We start from the raw sequence: 13512 nt of genomic DNA on the forward strand, positions 1-13512 counted from the left end.
CTGCACATATATTTTCAATCATTAATTACGTTCCTTTTTTTTTTTAAACATACGAGTTTAGTGGAAGCGGCACGGTGGTCGACTGGTTAGCACGTCCGCCTCACAGTTCAGAGGTCGTGGGTTCGATCCCGGCTCCGGCCTCCCTGTGTGGAGTTTGCATGTTCTCCCCGTGCCTGCGTGGGTTTTCTCCGGGTACTCCGGTTTCCTCCCACATTCCAAAAACATGCATGGTAAGTGGATACTCTAAATTGCCCCTAGGTGTGATTGTGAGTGCGGATGTTTGTCTCTGTGTGCCCTGCGATTGGCTGGCAACCAATTCAGGGTGTCCCCCGCCTACTGCCCGAAGACAGCTGGGATAGGCTCCAGCACGCCCCGCGACCCTTGTGAGGATAAGCGGTACAGATAATGGATGGATGGAGTTTAGTGGACTTAGACGCCCTATCCTTTCTGTCAAACCCCACGAAGTGACATTCATAACAAAAGAGTATGTCAAATGATGTATGTAAAGATGGGAGCTCTTCACGTGGTGGTTGAATTTACATTCTGCGTGGCCCACAAACCCCTAGTAAATATTAAAGTAAAGATGGACACATTTGCAAAGAATTTGTGTTTTTTTCTTGGCCCCTGCTAAAAATATATCACTCCATTCATTCATTCATTCATTCATTCATTTAGACAGCGGTAACTTAACAGTTTGCTCACGCCATGCTCGCGATTGATTAAAGCTTTAAGAGAACCTTTCATATCGCTGACTGCATCAACGATTTTTCAACAGTGCAGTACAGTGATGAGTGTACTCTGTTGTATCGCTGTGATCTTTTAGATGACGTTCACTTTTGTGATTGAGTTGTGGATTTTCCCACTGTGCCATGCAACATAAACGCAGCATGAGCCTCACATGACTCGGTCACCTGATAAAAAGCGTTTGTTTGTCACTAAAGTCTCAAAGCGTCCAGTAGTAATTGTTGTGTGGGAGCTTTCGCGACTTTCCAATCGCTACAATGAAGAGTTTTTATCTGCTTCTTTTATCGGCGTTAGCTCTGGCGAGCGACGCGATTGTTAGGTAAGAAAATCTAGTTTTTCGATGTCGACATTAGAAGTAGAGTAAATCCAAAGTCATTCGGTTTAGCCATGTGAGCAATGTGTCTTTAAAACGCACAAGGGAAGGGACAAATGTTCTGGCAGACATTATACTGTGATTTTTGTTTTGTTTTTGTGTCTGTTTAAGCTCTTCCTGAGTGATGGTTGAGAATGGATGAAAATGAAGTATGAATGAAAGAGGCCCCGTTCTTCCGGTCAATAAGCTCACGTTGGCTAGTTAACTGCAGTGATTCTGAAGGTTCTGCTGTGAGTGTGTGTGTGCGCGCGCATGGGATCATCGCAACACGTACGAATAAACCTGTGATTGCGTTAGCTAGTCTTCCAGAGCTCTTACCATTTGTATACGACAGTTTTTGGGTCGAAACGCGGTAACAGAAAAGCGTCATATTGTAACCACGTTCCTTTTCCCCAAGTCAGCACTGTTTATTGTAATTGATGTACTGACTGAGGGTGTTGGTCGTCAGAACGTAATAGCGTAATTAACCCCCAACAGTAAAATTCTTAACATAAATACTCAAAATTAAAAAGTATGTGCCACCAAAACTAATCTGTAAGTACAATCTATCCATAATGTTATTTAATACCGGTAACGAAGTAAATGCCCGTTACTAGTGGCCCCTGGATGGGGAATTAGTAAGCAAGTCGCAACAAGTCGTGGTCTATCACTAAACTATGATTACACAATAGTAAAGTTACATTAACAGTCAATATTTGTGTATGAATCACTTCTAAACCATACATGTAAAACAGTACATTGCAAAATAGGGCGTCCGACCTTTTGTGATACAGTATTCTTTTAACGCAGGCAATTCGTAACCTCTATATATCGTGTGATAAACTGCAAGGGCTTCTTGTATTGCATTGTTGTTATATATTGTGTGGAGATAAGTGTCAACAAGTAACAAGTGATATGTAGGTTATAACTTTACTGCAACCATTGAAAGATGAATTTACTGTAGAGCCTGCTTTCACAAATGTATGCATTTTTATTCACATTTTACTTTTCAGATCTTTTCCTGCCAAACTACAAAATAAACAGTTTTCTTTTCCTCTGATGTAGAATTCCCTTAAAGAAATTCCGCTCCATCAGGCGTGAGATGACCGACTCGGGGAGAAATACAGAGGAGCTTGTGGCCAGCAAGCACCCCCTCAAGTACAACTTTGGCTTTCCCTCAAGTAGTGGACCCACTCCGGAGACACTAAAGAACTACCTTGATGTAGGCATCCCTCTCACAAACACTTTTCCTGTATGCAGTGTTTGACTGCTAAAAATTAAGCCATGGGTGCGACAAATGAAAGGTTCATGTCTTTGGCGACTCCTTTTCCTGAAAAACAACAGCCAAATTGTAAAATGGGTGAAGTTGTCGCACATAATGGATTGCTTTATATTTGTCACATTTTGACAGCCAGCTGCCTCACAGTAGTTTTTGTTCTCTTTTCTTCTTCCATCCATCCATTATCTATACCGCTTATCCTAGCAAGGGTCGCGGGCGTGCTGGAGCCTATCCCAGCTGTCTTCGGGCAGTAGGCGGGGTACACCCTGAATTGGTTGCCAGCCAATCGCAGGCTACACAGAGACAAACAAACACACCCACAATCACACCTAGGGTGAATACTTTTACCTCAGTAACCTTGTTATTAAAAATAGGATGGCTTGAATGCACAGTCACAATTGAGTCAGTAATGCCACTTGCATCAAGATTTGAGGTTTGAGCAAAATGCTGATACTCTTTGAAAGCTTCAAATTCTTCTGTCTCAAGTACTAAGTCATGACACAAAGGACATCACAGCACAAAGAGACAAAGCAAAGACATCCCCCAAAGTTTAGAACCTATGAACTAATTAATATAGAAAGAGGAACTTTTCCTCTGTTGACATCGAATCAGTATTTTGGCAATGGCATTTTGAAATAACTGTCTTTCCGTCACATGAAATGGATATTTGTGTCACCTAAGGAGTTTGTAGAGAAATCGCTTTCAACTTGGGCACAACTTGGACTGTTTGACCTGCGTCCTCTTCACAGTTGTAGACGCCAAGCTCTGCAGAGTCTCATATTACTGATGAGAATAGAACAGACTGACCTACATTTAGTGTTGGATTTGTTGCTAATCTTTCAAAGAACATTTCTCGCTGAATAGCTCGACAATGATTTCTATTTAGACTGTTCACCATGCATCATTGCCAGCTTCCAACATTATTTTGATGTATTCTAGTGACTATTATGTTGTCACCAGGCCCAGTATTATGGTGAAATTGGCCTGGGCACCCCTCCTCAGCCTTTCACGGTGGTCTTTGACACTGGTTCCTCCAACTTGTGGGTTCCCTCCATCCACTGCTCCCTTCTTGACATCGCTTGCTGTAAGTCATTGTTGGTATTATGAATAGCACTTCTCTAAGTCACCTCCATTAACTCAAATGTTTTTATTGATTTATTTTTTGTAGTACTTCACCACAAATATAGCTCAGCTAAGTCCAGCACATATGTGAAGAATGGCACTTCCTTTGCAATCCAGTACGGAAGCGGCAGTTTGTCGGGCTACCTCAGTCAGGACACGTGCACCGTAAGCTTGACTCATGCAGCTGCGTCAAGTAAATGATCATGCAATGGAAAAAAAAAAAAATCTTGATCTTGTATGCTCACTCCCTTTTCTAGATTGGAGACATCTCTGTGGAGAATCAGCTCTTTGGGGAAGCAATAAAGCAGCCCGGGGTGGTTTTTATTGCGGCTAAGTTTGACGGAATCCTTGGCATGGCCTTTCCACGCATATCTGTGGATTCCGTGGCGCCAGTCTTTGATAACATCATGAGGCAGAAGAAGGTTGAGCAGAACGTGTTCTCTTTCTACCTGAACAGGTGAATAATAATATATGGTTGCGTTTTTCTCAAACTGCAGGGAACACAACACAATGACATATTTTTCTGATGTAACAACTGGAAGTACAGTGGTACCGCTACTTAAGAAATTAAATGGTTCTGGAAGAAATTTCTTAAGTAGAAAATTTTGTAAGTAGAGACGTGTTTTCCATGTAAATACCCTAATACGTTTCAAGCCCCCCAATATTCAGACATAAATGTTTTATAATGCATCACAGTTAGATTATTACACAATAAATGAGAGTTGTGCATAATGTAAAAAAACAAACAACAGTAAAGAGTAAACATGATGGCCATTTACATTTTAATTGCTGTCCTCATCGCTTCTTGCCCCCTTTGGTTCATGTTCTCTCAGAAGTGGTTTTTGCCTGGCGTTTTCTAAAGAACTGATTTAGTAAAGTGGCGAGTGTTTCAACTGTTTAACTGTTTCTATTAGTCATATTCTTTGGCGAGATCAACCAAACGCATCCCTTTTTGATACTTTTCTATTATCTCTTGCTTCGTTTGTATGGACAAAAAAAACGATTTTCTCCCTTCTTTTTTTTTCTTTTCCTTTCCTCGTTTCTAATTCACGTCAAACTATCGGAACACCTCATGGCCGGAGGGGCCATATATATATGTACACGTACACGTACACGTACACATACACATTCCACATACACACACACATACGGTAGAGGTCCCTCTTAGCCAATGGGATGCCAGGAAGATGCTAGGCTTGCCAATCGCAGAGCAGCTATGAGTATGTTGCGTTCAGGAAACTCCGGAGCTGCGAGTGGCAGCCCATTCTGTATTTTTACCTTTCGTATCCTGAAATTTTTTTCGTAACAAGGGGCAGTATTTTCCTGTTGAGGCATTTCGTAACTTGAAAATTTCGTATTTAGAGACGTTCGTAAGTAGAGGTTGCATTTTTCTCATCTGTTGGAAAAAAGTTTTTTTGTATTTGTTTTGTTTTTTACGGATTGACGAACTGGAGAAGTTTAACAACGGAAGCAATGATGGAAGCGTGGTTAAAACTAGTGTTGTTCCGATACCACTTTTTGGCCCTGATACTGATTGCGCTACCTGGCTGTGCAGTATCAGCCAATGCCGATACTGTGCTGATGCCTTGCTGTTTGAAAAAAATCCAAAATAAGCACATTTTTTTTTGTATTTCTAAAGAATTGCACACTCACTTGGATGTAAAATGATTCATATTTAAGTAATCACTTGCAAAGTATCTGTAGTAACGTATACATATGTTTAATAAACAGCCTATTTTCATAGCTCTTCGTGCTTGTGAGAGTGAGACATGGGATACATACTGTATTCGCATGAATGTACATTTGTAAGAAAGAAAGGTGCAGCATTTGTACTTCTAAAATATATTCAGTGATTCTAACAGTGCCCCAAATGCGTGACGTCACATTTGTATGCTGCCAGAGGGGCAGGCGGTCGAGTGAGTGAGATAACAACAGAAGTTCGTTATGTGTTTCTAAAAATGGTTAACACCTGTGCTGTTTATGGTTGCTCTAATCGGTCAACTAGAGATTTTATTTTTGTGACACCGGCAGTGATTCAAATCAACCGGAGGCAAAAATTAAGTTGTTTGAAAGCCGACGCGCACAATGGCTGTCAAATCTTCAACGTGACCACTTAACACCATCATAACATACAAGGTTATGATCTGATGACTTTATATCAGTTATTGTTTTCTTTTTACTTTTCATTCAAGATTTAGTTGGCACTACTGTTCAACATCAATCTGTTGATTTATATAGGTATACAAATTTCATATACGTTGATGGAACATAATAGAACATTTTGCTGAGCGATGTGTTGTAAACAAACTCGTCTCTTTGTTAGCATTTAGCAAGCTATGGCGAGCTTGAAAAGCTTCGATGGGTCATACAGACGAGATTATCTGGACGCAAACAAATTCAAGAAAGACGTTTTACGTCATTAAACTAGTGATCGATGTAAAAGCAACATACTTTGCTATGAGACAAAGATCCAGCCGACATGCCCCCAAAGTAATTGCAGCCCTCTTGATATCATCAAAGCCCCCCCCCCAAGCAACTGCCTCAAATGTGGCGATGTATGTCCTTATAGCGACTTTTTTCACCAAACTAGACATAAGTAGACCGATGACCAATAACGCTAATAATTGATAAGGCTTTTCTTCGTATTTTCCTTCCGCATGCGGCTCTCAAATATGCGCGCTGCGTTCAAATAATGATACCAGTATCGATAACCGTCATCGGCGTTTTAGTTGTTAGTACCAGCCGATGTATCGGGAACACAAACGGTACCAGTATCGGTATCGGAACAACACTAGTTAAAACAACATGACAGAATAACAGATTGACGATTACGGTTTGACAGATTGACGATTACGGTTTGGTTCGGCTTGGAATAATGACGGTCTGACGGTGACGGACGAGCTCCCAGGTCGCTGATGAATGATGGACAGGCAAAATGTAGTAGTAGTTTACTCATCCTCTTTGGCCCCTTAGTTTTAAATTCATAGTTTTGTTTTGTGTATTGTCAATTCATATCATGCAAAATCAACTTTTTGGAACTTTTCCCCATGTTAAAAATGCTAATTTCTCACCAAACCAGGGCAGGTCCAAGGGAACTTGGTGTCCAAGATTTTTCTATGGCGCCCCTCTCTGTCCGTGATTATACATAAGCTTACAAGCTAGATAAATACATTTAGAAAATTGATCATTTTGCGTAAAAACCCAAAACAAAAATGATGAATATTGTCTTTATGCATGTGCAATATTCAATCATATACATATTTTATGTGCATATTAGATTGGATACTTGATCGTCAGTGTAATGTTGATTAGTAATTTACTGTAGTTTAAAATGAAAATAAAGAATATATTAATAATAATAATGGTCCCACTAATTCATAACAAAAATGTGTGATGCGAAGTTTAAAGCAATTAACATGCTTTATACGATTTAAACTAACACAACATCCAAATAGGATTAAAGACCTGCTGACATAAAGAACAAATTTCAACCATTGGCAACCATACAGGCTTGATTAATGGCGTGCTGCAGAGATGGTTGTTCTCCAGGGAAGTCGCTGGAGCTCTGAAAGTGTAACATTTATGTTGTTGGACACCACCTTGAATAAGGCCCTTCTCACCTTATTGTTCAGTTTAGACGGATGACCAGGAAGAGTCCAGGTGGTTCAGAACTTCTTCCATTTAGGAATGATGCTGGCCACTTTGCTCCTTGAAACCTTCAAAGCAGCAGAGATTTTTCTGTACTCTTTTCCAGATGCGTGCCTTGAGACAATGTATGAAGTCTGTTTGCGCTCTGACATTAATTGTCACTTGTGGGACCTTATATAGACGGACGGGTGTGTGCCTTTCCAAATCCTGTCCAGTCTACTGAATTGACCACAGGTGGACAATTCCGTTGTAGGAACCTCTCAAGGATGAGCGGTAGAAACATGATGCACATGAGCTCGATTTTGAACTTGGTGGCAAAGGCTTTTAATACTTGTGACTGACATGTGATTTCTTAGTTTTCAAAACCTTATTCACTTTGTCATTATGGGGTGTTGTTAAGAACTTTGAGGAACAAATAATTTATCCCATTTTGGAATTAGGATGTAACATTACAAAATATGGAAAAAGTGAAGCGCAATGAATACTTTGTGGATGTACTGTTTTGGGAAACTCTGCAGACAGGAAAGTAGAGAAAACATAGAACAACAGCCTCCTCTAACTGATGAGAGCCGTGACAAAACCTGTCCTGACGTCCTACTGTACCAAGAAGCCCACAGCATCTCTGGAGTAGCACTAGGAAGTTCTGTCCAGTAGTACATGTGGCACATAAAATAATGTTGTGTAATTAGTTATTCATCTTTTGTGTCAGGAAGAATCCAAGTCAAAGACATCGGGCAACTGTTTGAAAGTGTTGCGTAATAAATCTCCTGTAATTCCCTTTGCAGCCACCCGTAGATTGTATGATGGACACAAAACTTGGCATTTTTCAAAATATCTTGTTTTCATGTCAACGTGGCCTCAATGGTTGTACATTTTCTTGACCACGACTTGATCAAGTCTTGTCTCTGAGCCACAAGGCCATCAAGTGCGTCGAGTTAACGTGTACGGTGGTTGATTGTGTGGTATAATCCTTGTTGTAGTCGTTGACCTAAATAATCCTACTGACTGGGAGGCCTACAAAAGCAAGTAATGAGCGTTTATCTACAATAGTGTACATTTTTCTCTTTTTTAGGAACCCTGACACTGAGCCAGGTGGCGAGCTGCTACTGGGAGGAACGGACCCTAAATACTACAGTGGCGAATTCAACTATGTTAACATCACCCGCCAAGCCTACTGGCAGATCCGCATGGACTCGTGAGTTGTTGGAGGGGAAACGTTGTTTTATCAACACCACAAAAAAGGCTTTCAGCAGGTTACATGGCTTATTACAATGCAGTTTTAACGCACAAAAACTGTAAAGTCTAATCTCTGCTGTGACATTTTCAGACGTCGCTCAACAGAGGAAAGTGTTTGATTATTCATATTTACACATTTACTTGGTAGCACTGTGGCATGCTCTCCCCATGCTTGTGTGGGTTTGCTCCAGGTACCGTACTCTGGCTTCCGCTCACATGCTAACTTCATTGAAAACTAGTAATCAGTCGTCACGTAACTTAAATGGGAAGTCAACGCAAACATTTATTTTTCAAGAATATGTTCTATGCAAGCCCACGAGTTGAAACAGGGCATTCTGATAAATATTGCGTTTGTGGAATAAGGGTTCATCCACTCGTTTTTAGCCATCTCTGGGGGTAGCCATTTTGTCTTTTTGTCGACTGAAAATGACATCACAACTGCTCACAACGACCAATCGCGGCTCTGATTCAGAAAACAGGTCAGCCATAATTGGTCGTCGTGAGCAGTTGTGATGTCATTTTCAGTCGACAGAAGATAAAATGGCCGCCCCCATTGACTAAAAACGAGTGCATTTTGCTGCTTAATTTATATTCCCCAAACGCAAAATTAATCAGAATGCTGTGTTTCAACTAGTGGGCCTGCTGGGAACATATTCTTGAAAAAAAATGTTTGGGTTGACTTCCGCTTTAAACATTAATTTTTTTCCAGAAAGCCACACATAACCAAATATTAATTACCCCTTTCCGTGATCTTCACAGAAAAGAAGGCAGGAAATAAATAATAACACTATTAATTAAATAACACTATTCATGAAATAAAAAATAACCCAATAACTTTTTCTGTGAAATTTGACAGAAAAAAGCCAGGAAATAAATACCGGTACTATACGTGAAATGAAATTACACTATATATGAAATCGATAAAAATCAAATAATCCTGTCTGGGTTCTTCCCAGAAAAAAAAGGTCAGGAAATAAATAACACGATTTGTGAAATGAATAGCCATATATAACCTTCTCTGGGTTCTTCACAGAAAAAAATAAATATATAATATAACTATTTATTAAATTAGGGTTGCACAATGTTTGAATTTGGACGATTCCTACTCATAATGTGTCTCTGGTATTGTTCAAGGGGCCGGGCAAAATGTGAAGGCAGGCTGCTCTAAATTGTCACTTGATGTGAATGTGAGTTCTGCAAGTGGGATAGAAGATGGTTGGAAGTTACTTACTAATGTTTGCGTTTCAGGTTGCAAGTGGGCACCCAACTGAGCTTATGCAAAGGCGGCTGCGAAGCCATCGTGGACACTGGCACGTCTCTGATCACTGGCCCGGCTGCGGAGGTCAGAGCTCTGCAGAAAGCCATTGGAGCCACTCCACTCATCCAGGGAGAGGTGAGATTGAACCTCAGATCTCACTGGTCCTTTGATTTTTATTATATTTTTTTCCCCCAAATCCATCCATTTCCTATTCTGAAAACTAATTGATGAATGCCAGTCATCTTGGAAAATTGAATTTCTTGGAAGGGGCGAGTACCGATACCAGGCATCTGTATCGAGCCGATACCGGCCTCATTTCAAGTTACCGGTCCTCATGAAAGTTGGCCCTTTTATGGCCGCTTTACCGTCAGGAATTAAAAGGGGTGCATGGCTAACAGGGTGTTTTACTCAGTAAAATGTATCCATGTCAAGTTTTACATTTCATGCTTTGTGTATGAATGTATACAAGAAAACAAATATGACACTTTCAAATACTAGTAACACAAAACATATATCACAAGGATTAGCATCCTTATAACTTCATTAATTAAATGTATTGCGCTGCACAATGCTTTCCGTCTGTTTTTTATTACCATAGAGCAGGCCTGGCCAATCTACAGCTCACGAGCCGGTTTCATGTGACTCCTGAAGACCTTTTTGAAAATGATCTTAGCTGGGCGCCGCGCGCTGTCAACCTCATTATTGTCCCCCCATAATATAGTGTATTATGCGTTGAGGGGTGGGGAGCACGGAATGATGCGGTAAAAGTTTCTTGCTATCGTCCTGGTCTTGTTTCATTGCAAAAATAATGAGGCGTTCTTCTCAAGATGTAATTTTGCTTACCAGTGTGGCATTTCCGCGCCTCACTTCCGGGTTCGTGTTACGAATACAGGCACCCAATTGGCTGGGTCATCCTCTTGATAATGTGACACGTTGGAAGAAATGCACTGATGATTGGCTGATTGGGGCACGTGACTTTTCTCCCACAAGCTATGCAAACAACAGCCAGCCATGTACGCTCGGAGCTACAGTATGTTAATCTTTCGATTTAAAAAAAAAAAAAAAAAAAGACTATCAAGGGAACAAGTGCGTGCATAACCCGCGTTGACACAAATGATTTGGAGGGGAAAAAAAGTTGCCTAGTGTTGGCCTACCAAAATGCAATGACAAGCCATTCTGCCTTTAGAACCTTTCAAGGCTTCAAATCTTCAGCGGCACTTGAGTTCCCTCCCTTCAGGAATGAACTTCTCAAACACAAGTTGTTAACAAGTAGACATGTTGTTCCCCAAATGTATGAAGCACTCATCGGCTACAAAGGTATGCAATAAACCAGTTTGTCAAAACGTGAAAGGGAGTGAGGGGACGTGACAGAGCAGTTTCTGTATGCTGTGGCTCTTTGCATTCACACAGTCAAAATTGTGTCTCTTTGCCTTTGAGTGGCCAGGGGTGGCCAACTACTCAAAGGCAAAGAGGGCTGCCATAGAGACCATGGTGGCGTTAGAGCTCGTACGGGCAAATTGTGCCGCGTTCCACGCTCATTGACGTCACAAAGTTGTCGCCACTAACGCCGCTGAGCTGGGCTGTTGGTTACCAGCGCTCGTGCTTTTGTAACAAGATAATAGCCTGCTGCTCACTGAAGTGATAGAAAGTGGGTCACTAATGTTCACATTATTATTAGCATCTAGCTTTGTTGCAGTAGTGATCAGAGCATATGAAAGCCTCCGATCGCCGCAAAGAGTTTCACAATGGGCCTGTGCTGGACATTCTGGTTTGGTCGGTGTGTGGTATTCTCAGCGATCAGTCTTGAATTTCTTTTTCTATTGACGTCAGACTTCTTCGTCGCCTCCTTCTCCTTGGTCATGTGCGTCATTAAGCGGGTAGCGCAGAGTGTTGAAACTGAGGGACCGCAATTAAATTAAACGGTGCCTTCAGACCACGATGACAAACTTGTGTTGCTGGTTAAACGGTAGTTGTTAAAGGTATTCCTAAATGTTACTTGCAGCGCTGTTGTATGTGTTGTAATTCTTTGCACTTCAATGTGCACTTGGAAAGAAATGGTATAACCACATATTTTGATTGGCAATTCATCCATCCATCCATTATCTATACCACTTATCCTCACTAGGGTCGCGGGGCGTGCTGGAGCCTATCCCAGCTGTCTTCGGGCGGTAGGCGGGGGACACCCTGAATTGGTTGCCAGCCAATCGCAGGGAACACAAAGACAAAACAATCACACACACTCACAATCACACCTAGGGGCAATTTAGAGAGTCCAATCAACTTACCATGCATGTTTTTGGAATGTGGGAGGAAACCGGAGTACCCGGAGAAAACCCACGCAGGCACGGTTAGAACATGCAAACTCCACACAGGCCAGCCTCCAACCCACGACCTCTGAACTGTGAGGCGGACGTGCTAACCAGTCGACCACCGTGCCGCCATTGGCGATTAATTGTATTTAAATCATTTTTATTGTGTGTGCTATACAAAATATGTATGAACAAATGGAAAAAAGCTCATAGAAAATTGCCATTCATTTAATGCCGTTTGAAGTAAAAATGCAATTTGTTCTTTATATATTATTTAAAATGATCTGTGATTGGCTTGATAAAAACTTATGTATCAAAAGTACTAGTGGTATCACGATTTGAGTACTCGTACTGGTATCGGTCTGGGGAAAAAAGTGGTATCGAACAGCCCAAGTAATTTCTATGTATGACTATGCAATCAGGACGTGTAATAATAAATGTTAGTCTGTATTCTAACACAGATAAGCAGGTTTGTGCATGAAAAATATAAAGCTTTCCCATTTCTGTTTCAGTACATGGTCAACTGTGATAAGATCCCTTCGCTGCCTGTCATCACTTTCAATGTGGGAGGCCAGTCCTACAAGCTGACTGGAGACCAGTATGTACTCAAGGTGAGAACGTGCCTATCTTGTCCAGCAGGGGGCCACAGAGATTGGGTCTACTACTCAATAACAATACAACCCTGCGAATGAGCATTACGTCACCCCAAAAAAAACTACAGTTGCAGCCTTTGTTTCATTTGACCAAGTCATGAGGGGGCAGCTTTGTTATTCAGAGAGATTACACTTGTTTTGTTTTTCTCGTTCCTGTTACAAGCTCTCTGCCAGCTTTTAGATTCTGGCATATTTAGTTTGAAATGCCTAAACAGCAGCACACTCTAACTTTGTCACTTTCTAAATTGCAGGAAAGCCAAGCTGGTAAGACCATTTGTTTGAGCGGCTTCATGGGTCTGGACATCCCTCCCCCAGCGGGTCCCCTGTGGATTCTGGGAGACGTCTTCATCGGCCAGTACTACACAGTGTTTGATCGAGAGAACAACAGGGTTGGCTTTGCTAAAGCCAAATGAGTACAAAATAATAACAAATATTACACATCGGTACAGTGCTAAAAATCCACACTTTGAAAGGCATTTGTCTGTGCTGCACAGATTTTGTTGCTTTGCAATCAAACACAATTTAGCAAAAGATTTTGCGTAGAGCTGACATTCACTCCACTCACCAAGTTGAAGATTTCGGATTGTTTTTAGAGGTGATGTCTGCATGCTGATTGGAGGGGGTGGGTGTGTCTGAGCTGGTTTTCTTTTTCATCAGGGACTTGTTTTAAACTGTAATCTTATTTAATTAATGGAATTTTAGAGGAAGGTGACCCTATACTACTGACTGAAGTAGCTTATTGTGATTGGCCTTAATACCTAAATAAATACTTAGAATTGTCATGAGTGTCCAATTCTTTCCATGGAAATCATTTTATTGTCGGGCTGCAAACCTGCGTGGAATAGTTAAACATTTAAAAAAAACAAAACGTTTTGGATGTAAAAAGGGAAGATTAATTGGTTTAATACCGA

At 41.1% G+C, this 13512-nt stretch overlaps 1 protein-coding gene across 1 annotated transcript; it reads left to right on the forward strand.

The window, feature by feature from the left end:
- The first annotated feature begins 894 nt into the window (after positions 1-894).
- Positions 895-13381, forward strand: ctsd (cathepsin D). Its single transcript, XM_086025279.1, has 9 exons — positions 895-1063; positions 2162-2318; positions 3336-3459; positions 3544-3662; positions 3755-3954; positions 8218-8340; positions 9630-9774; positions 12461-12559; positions 12853-13381. The coding sequence occupies exons 1-9, from the start codon at positions 1002-1004 to the stop codon at positions 13012-13014; spliced, it is 1191 nt and encodes a 396-aa protein (XP_085881405.1). The 5' UTR covers positions 895-1001; the 3' UTR covers positions 13015-13381.
- Positions 13382-13512: the final 131 nt, after the last annotated feature.

The sequence above is a fragment of the Filicampus tigris genome, chromosome 3 (assembly GCF_054856515.1).
Source record: "Filicampus tigris isolate MCC_2025a chromosome 3, RoL_Ftig_1.0, whole genome shotgun sequence".
NCBI lineage: Eukaryota > Metazoa > Chordata > Actinopteri > Syngnathiformes > Syngnathidae > Filicampus > Filicampus tigris.

What these genes read in the sequence shown, in the direction of transcription:
- ctsd (XM_086025279.1), top strand. Translation starts at nt 1,002, where the DNA reads ATGAAGAGTTTTTATCTGCTTCTTTTATCGGCGTTAGCTCTGGCGAGC. An exon ending in TGGCAGATCCGCATGGACTC is followed by an intron (nt 8,341 to 9,629) that starts GTGAGTTGTTGG and finishes TTTGCGTTTCAG; the next exon opens with GTTGCAAGTGGGCACCCAAC. An exon ending in GAGACCAGTATGTACTCAAG is followed by an intron (nt 12,560 to 12,852) that starts GTGAGAACGTGC and finishes TCTAAATTGCAG; the next exon opens with GAAAGCCAAGCTGGTAAGAC.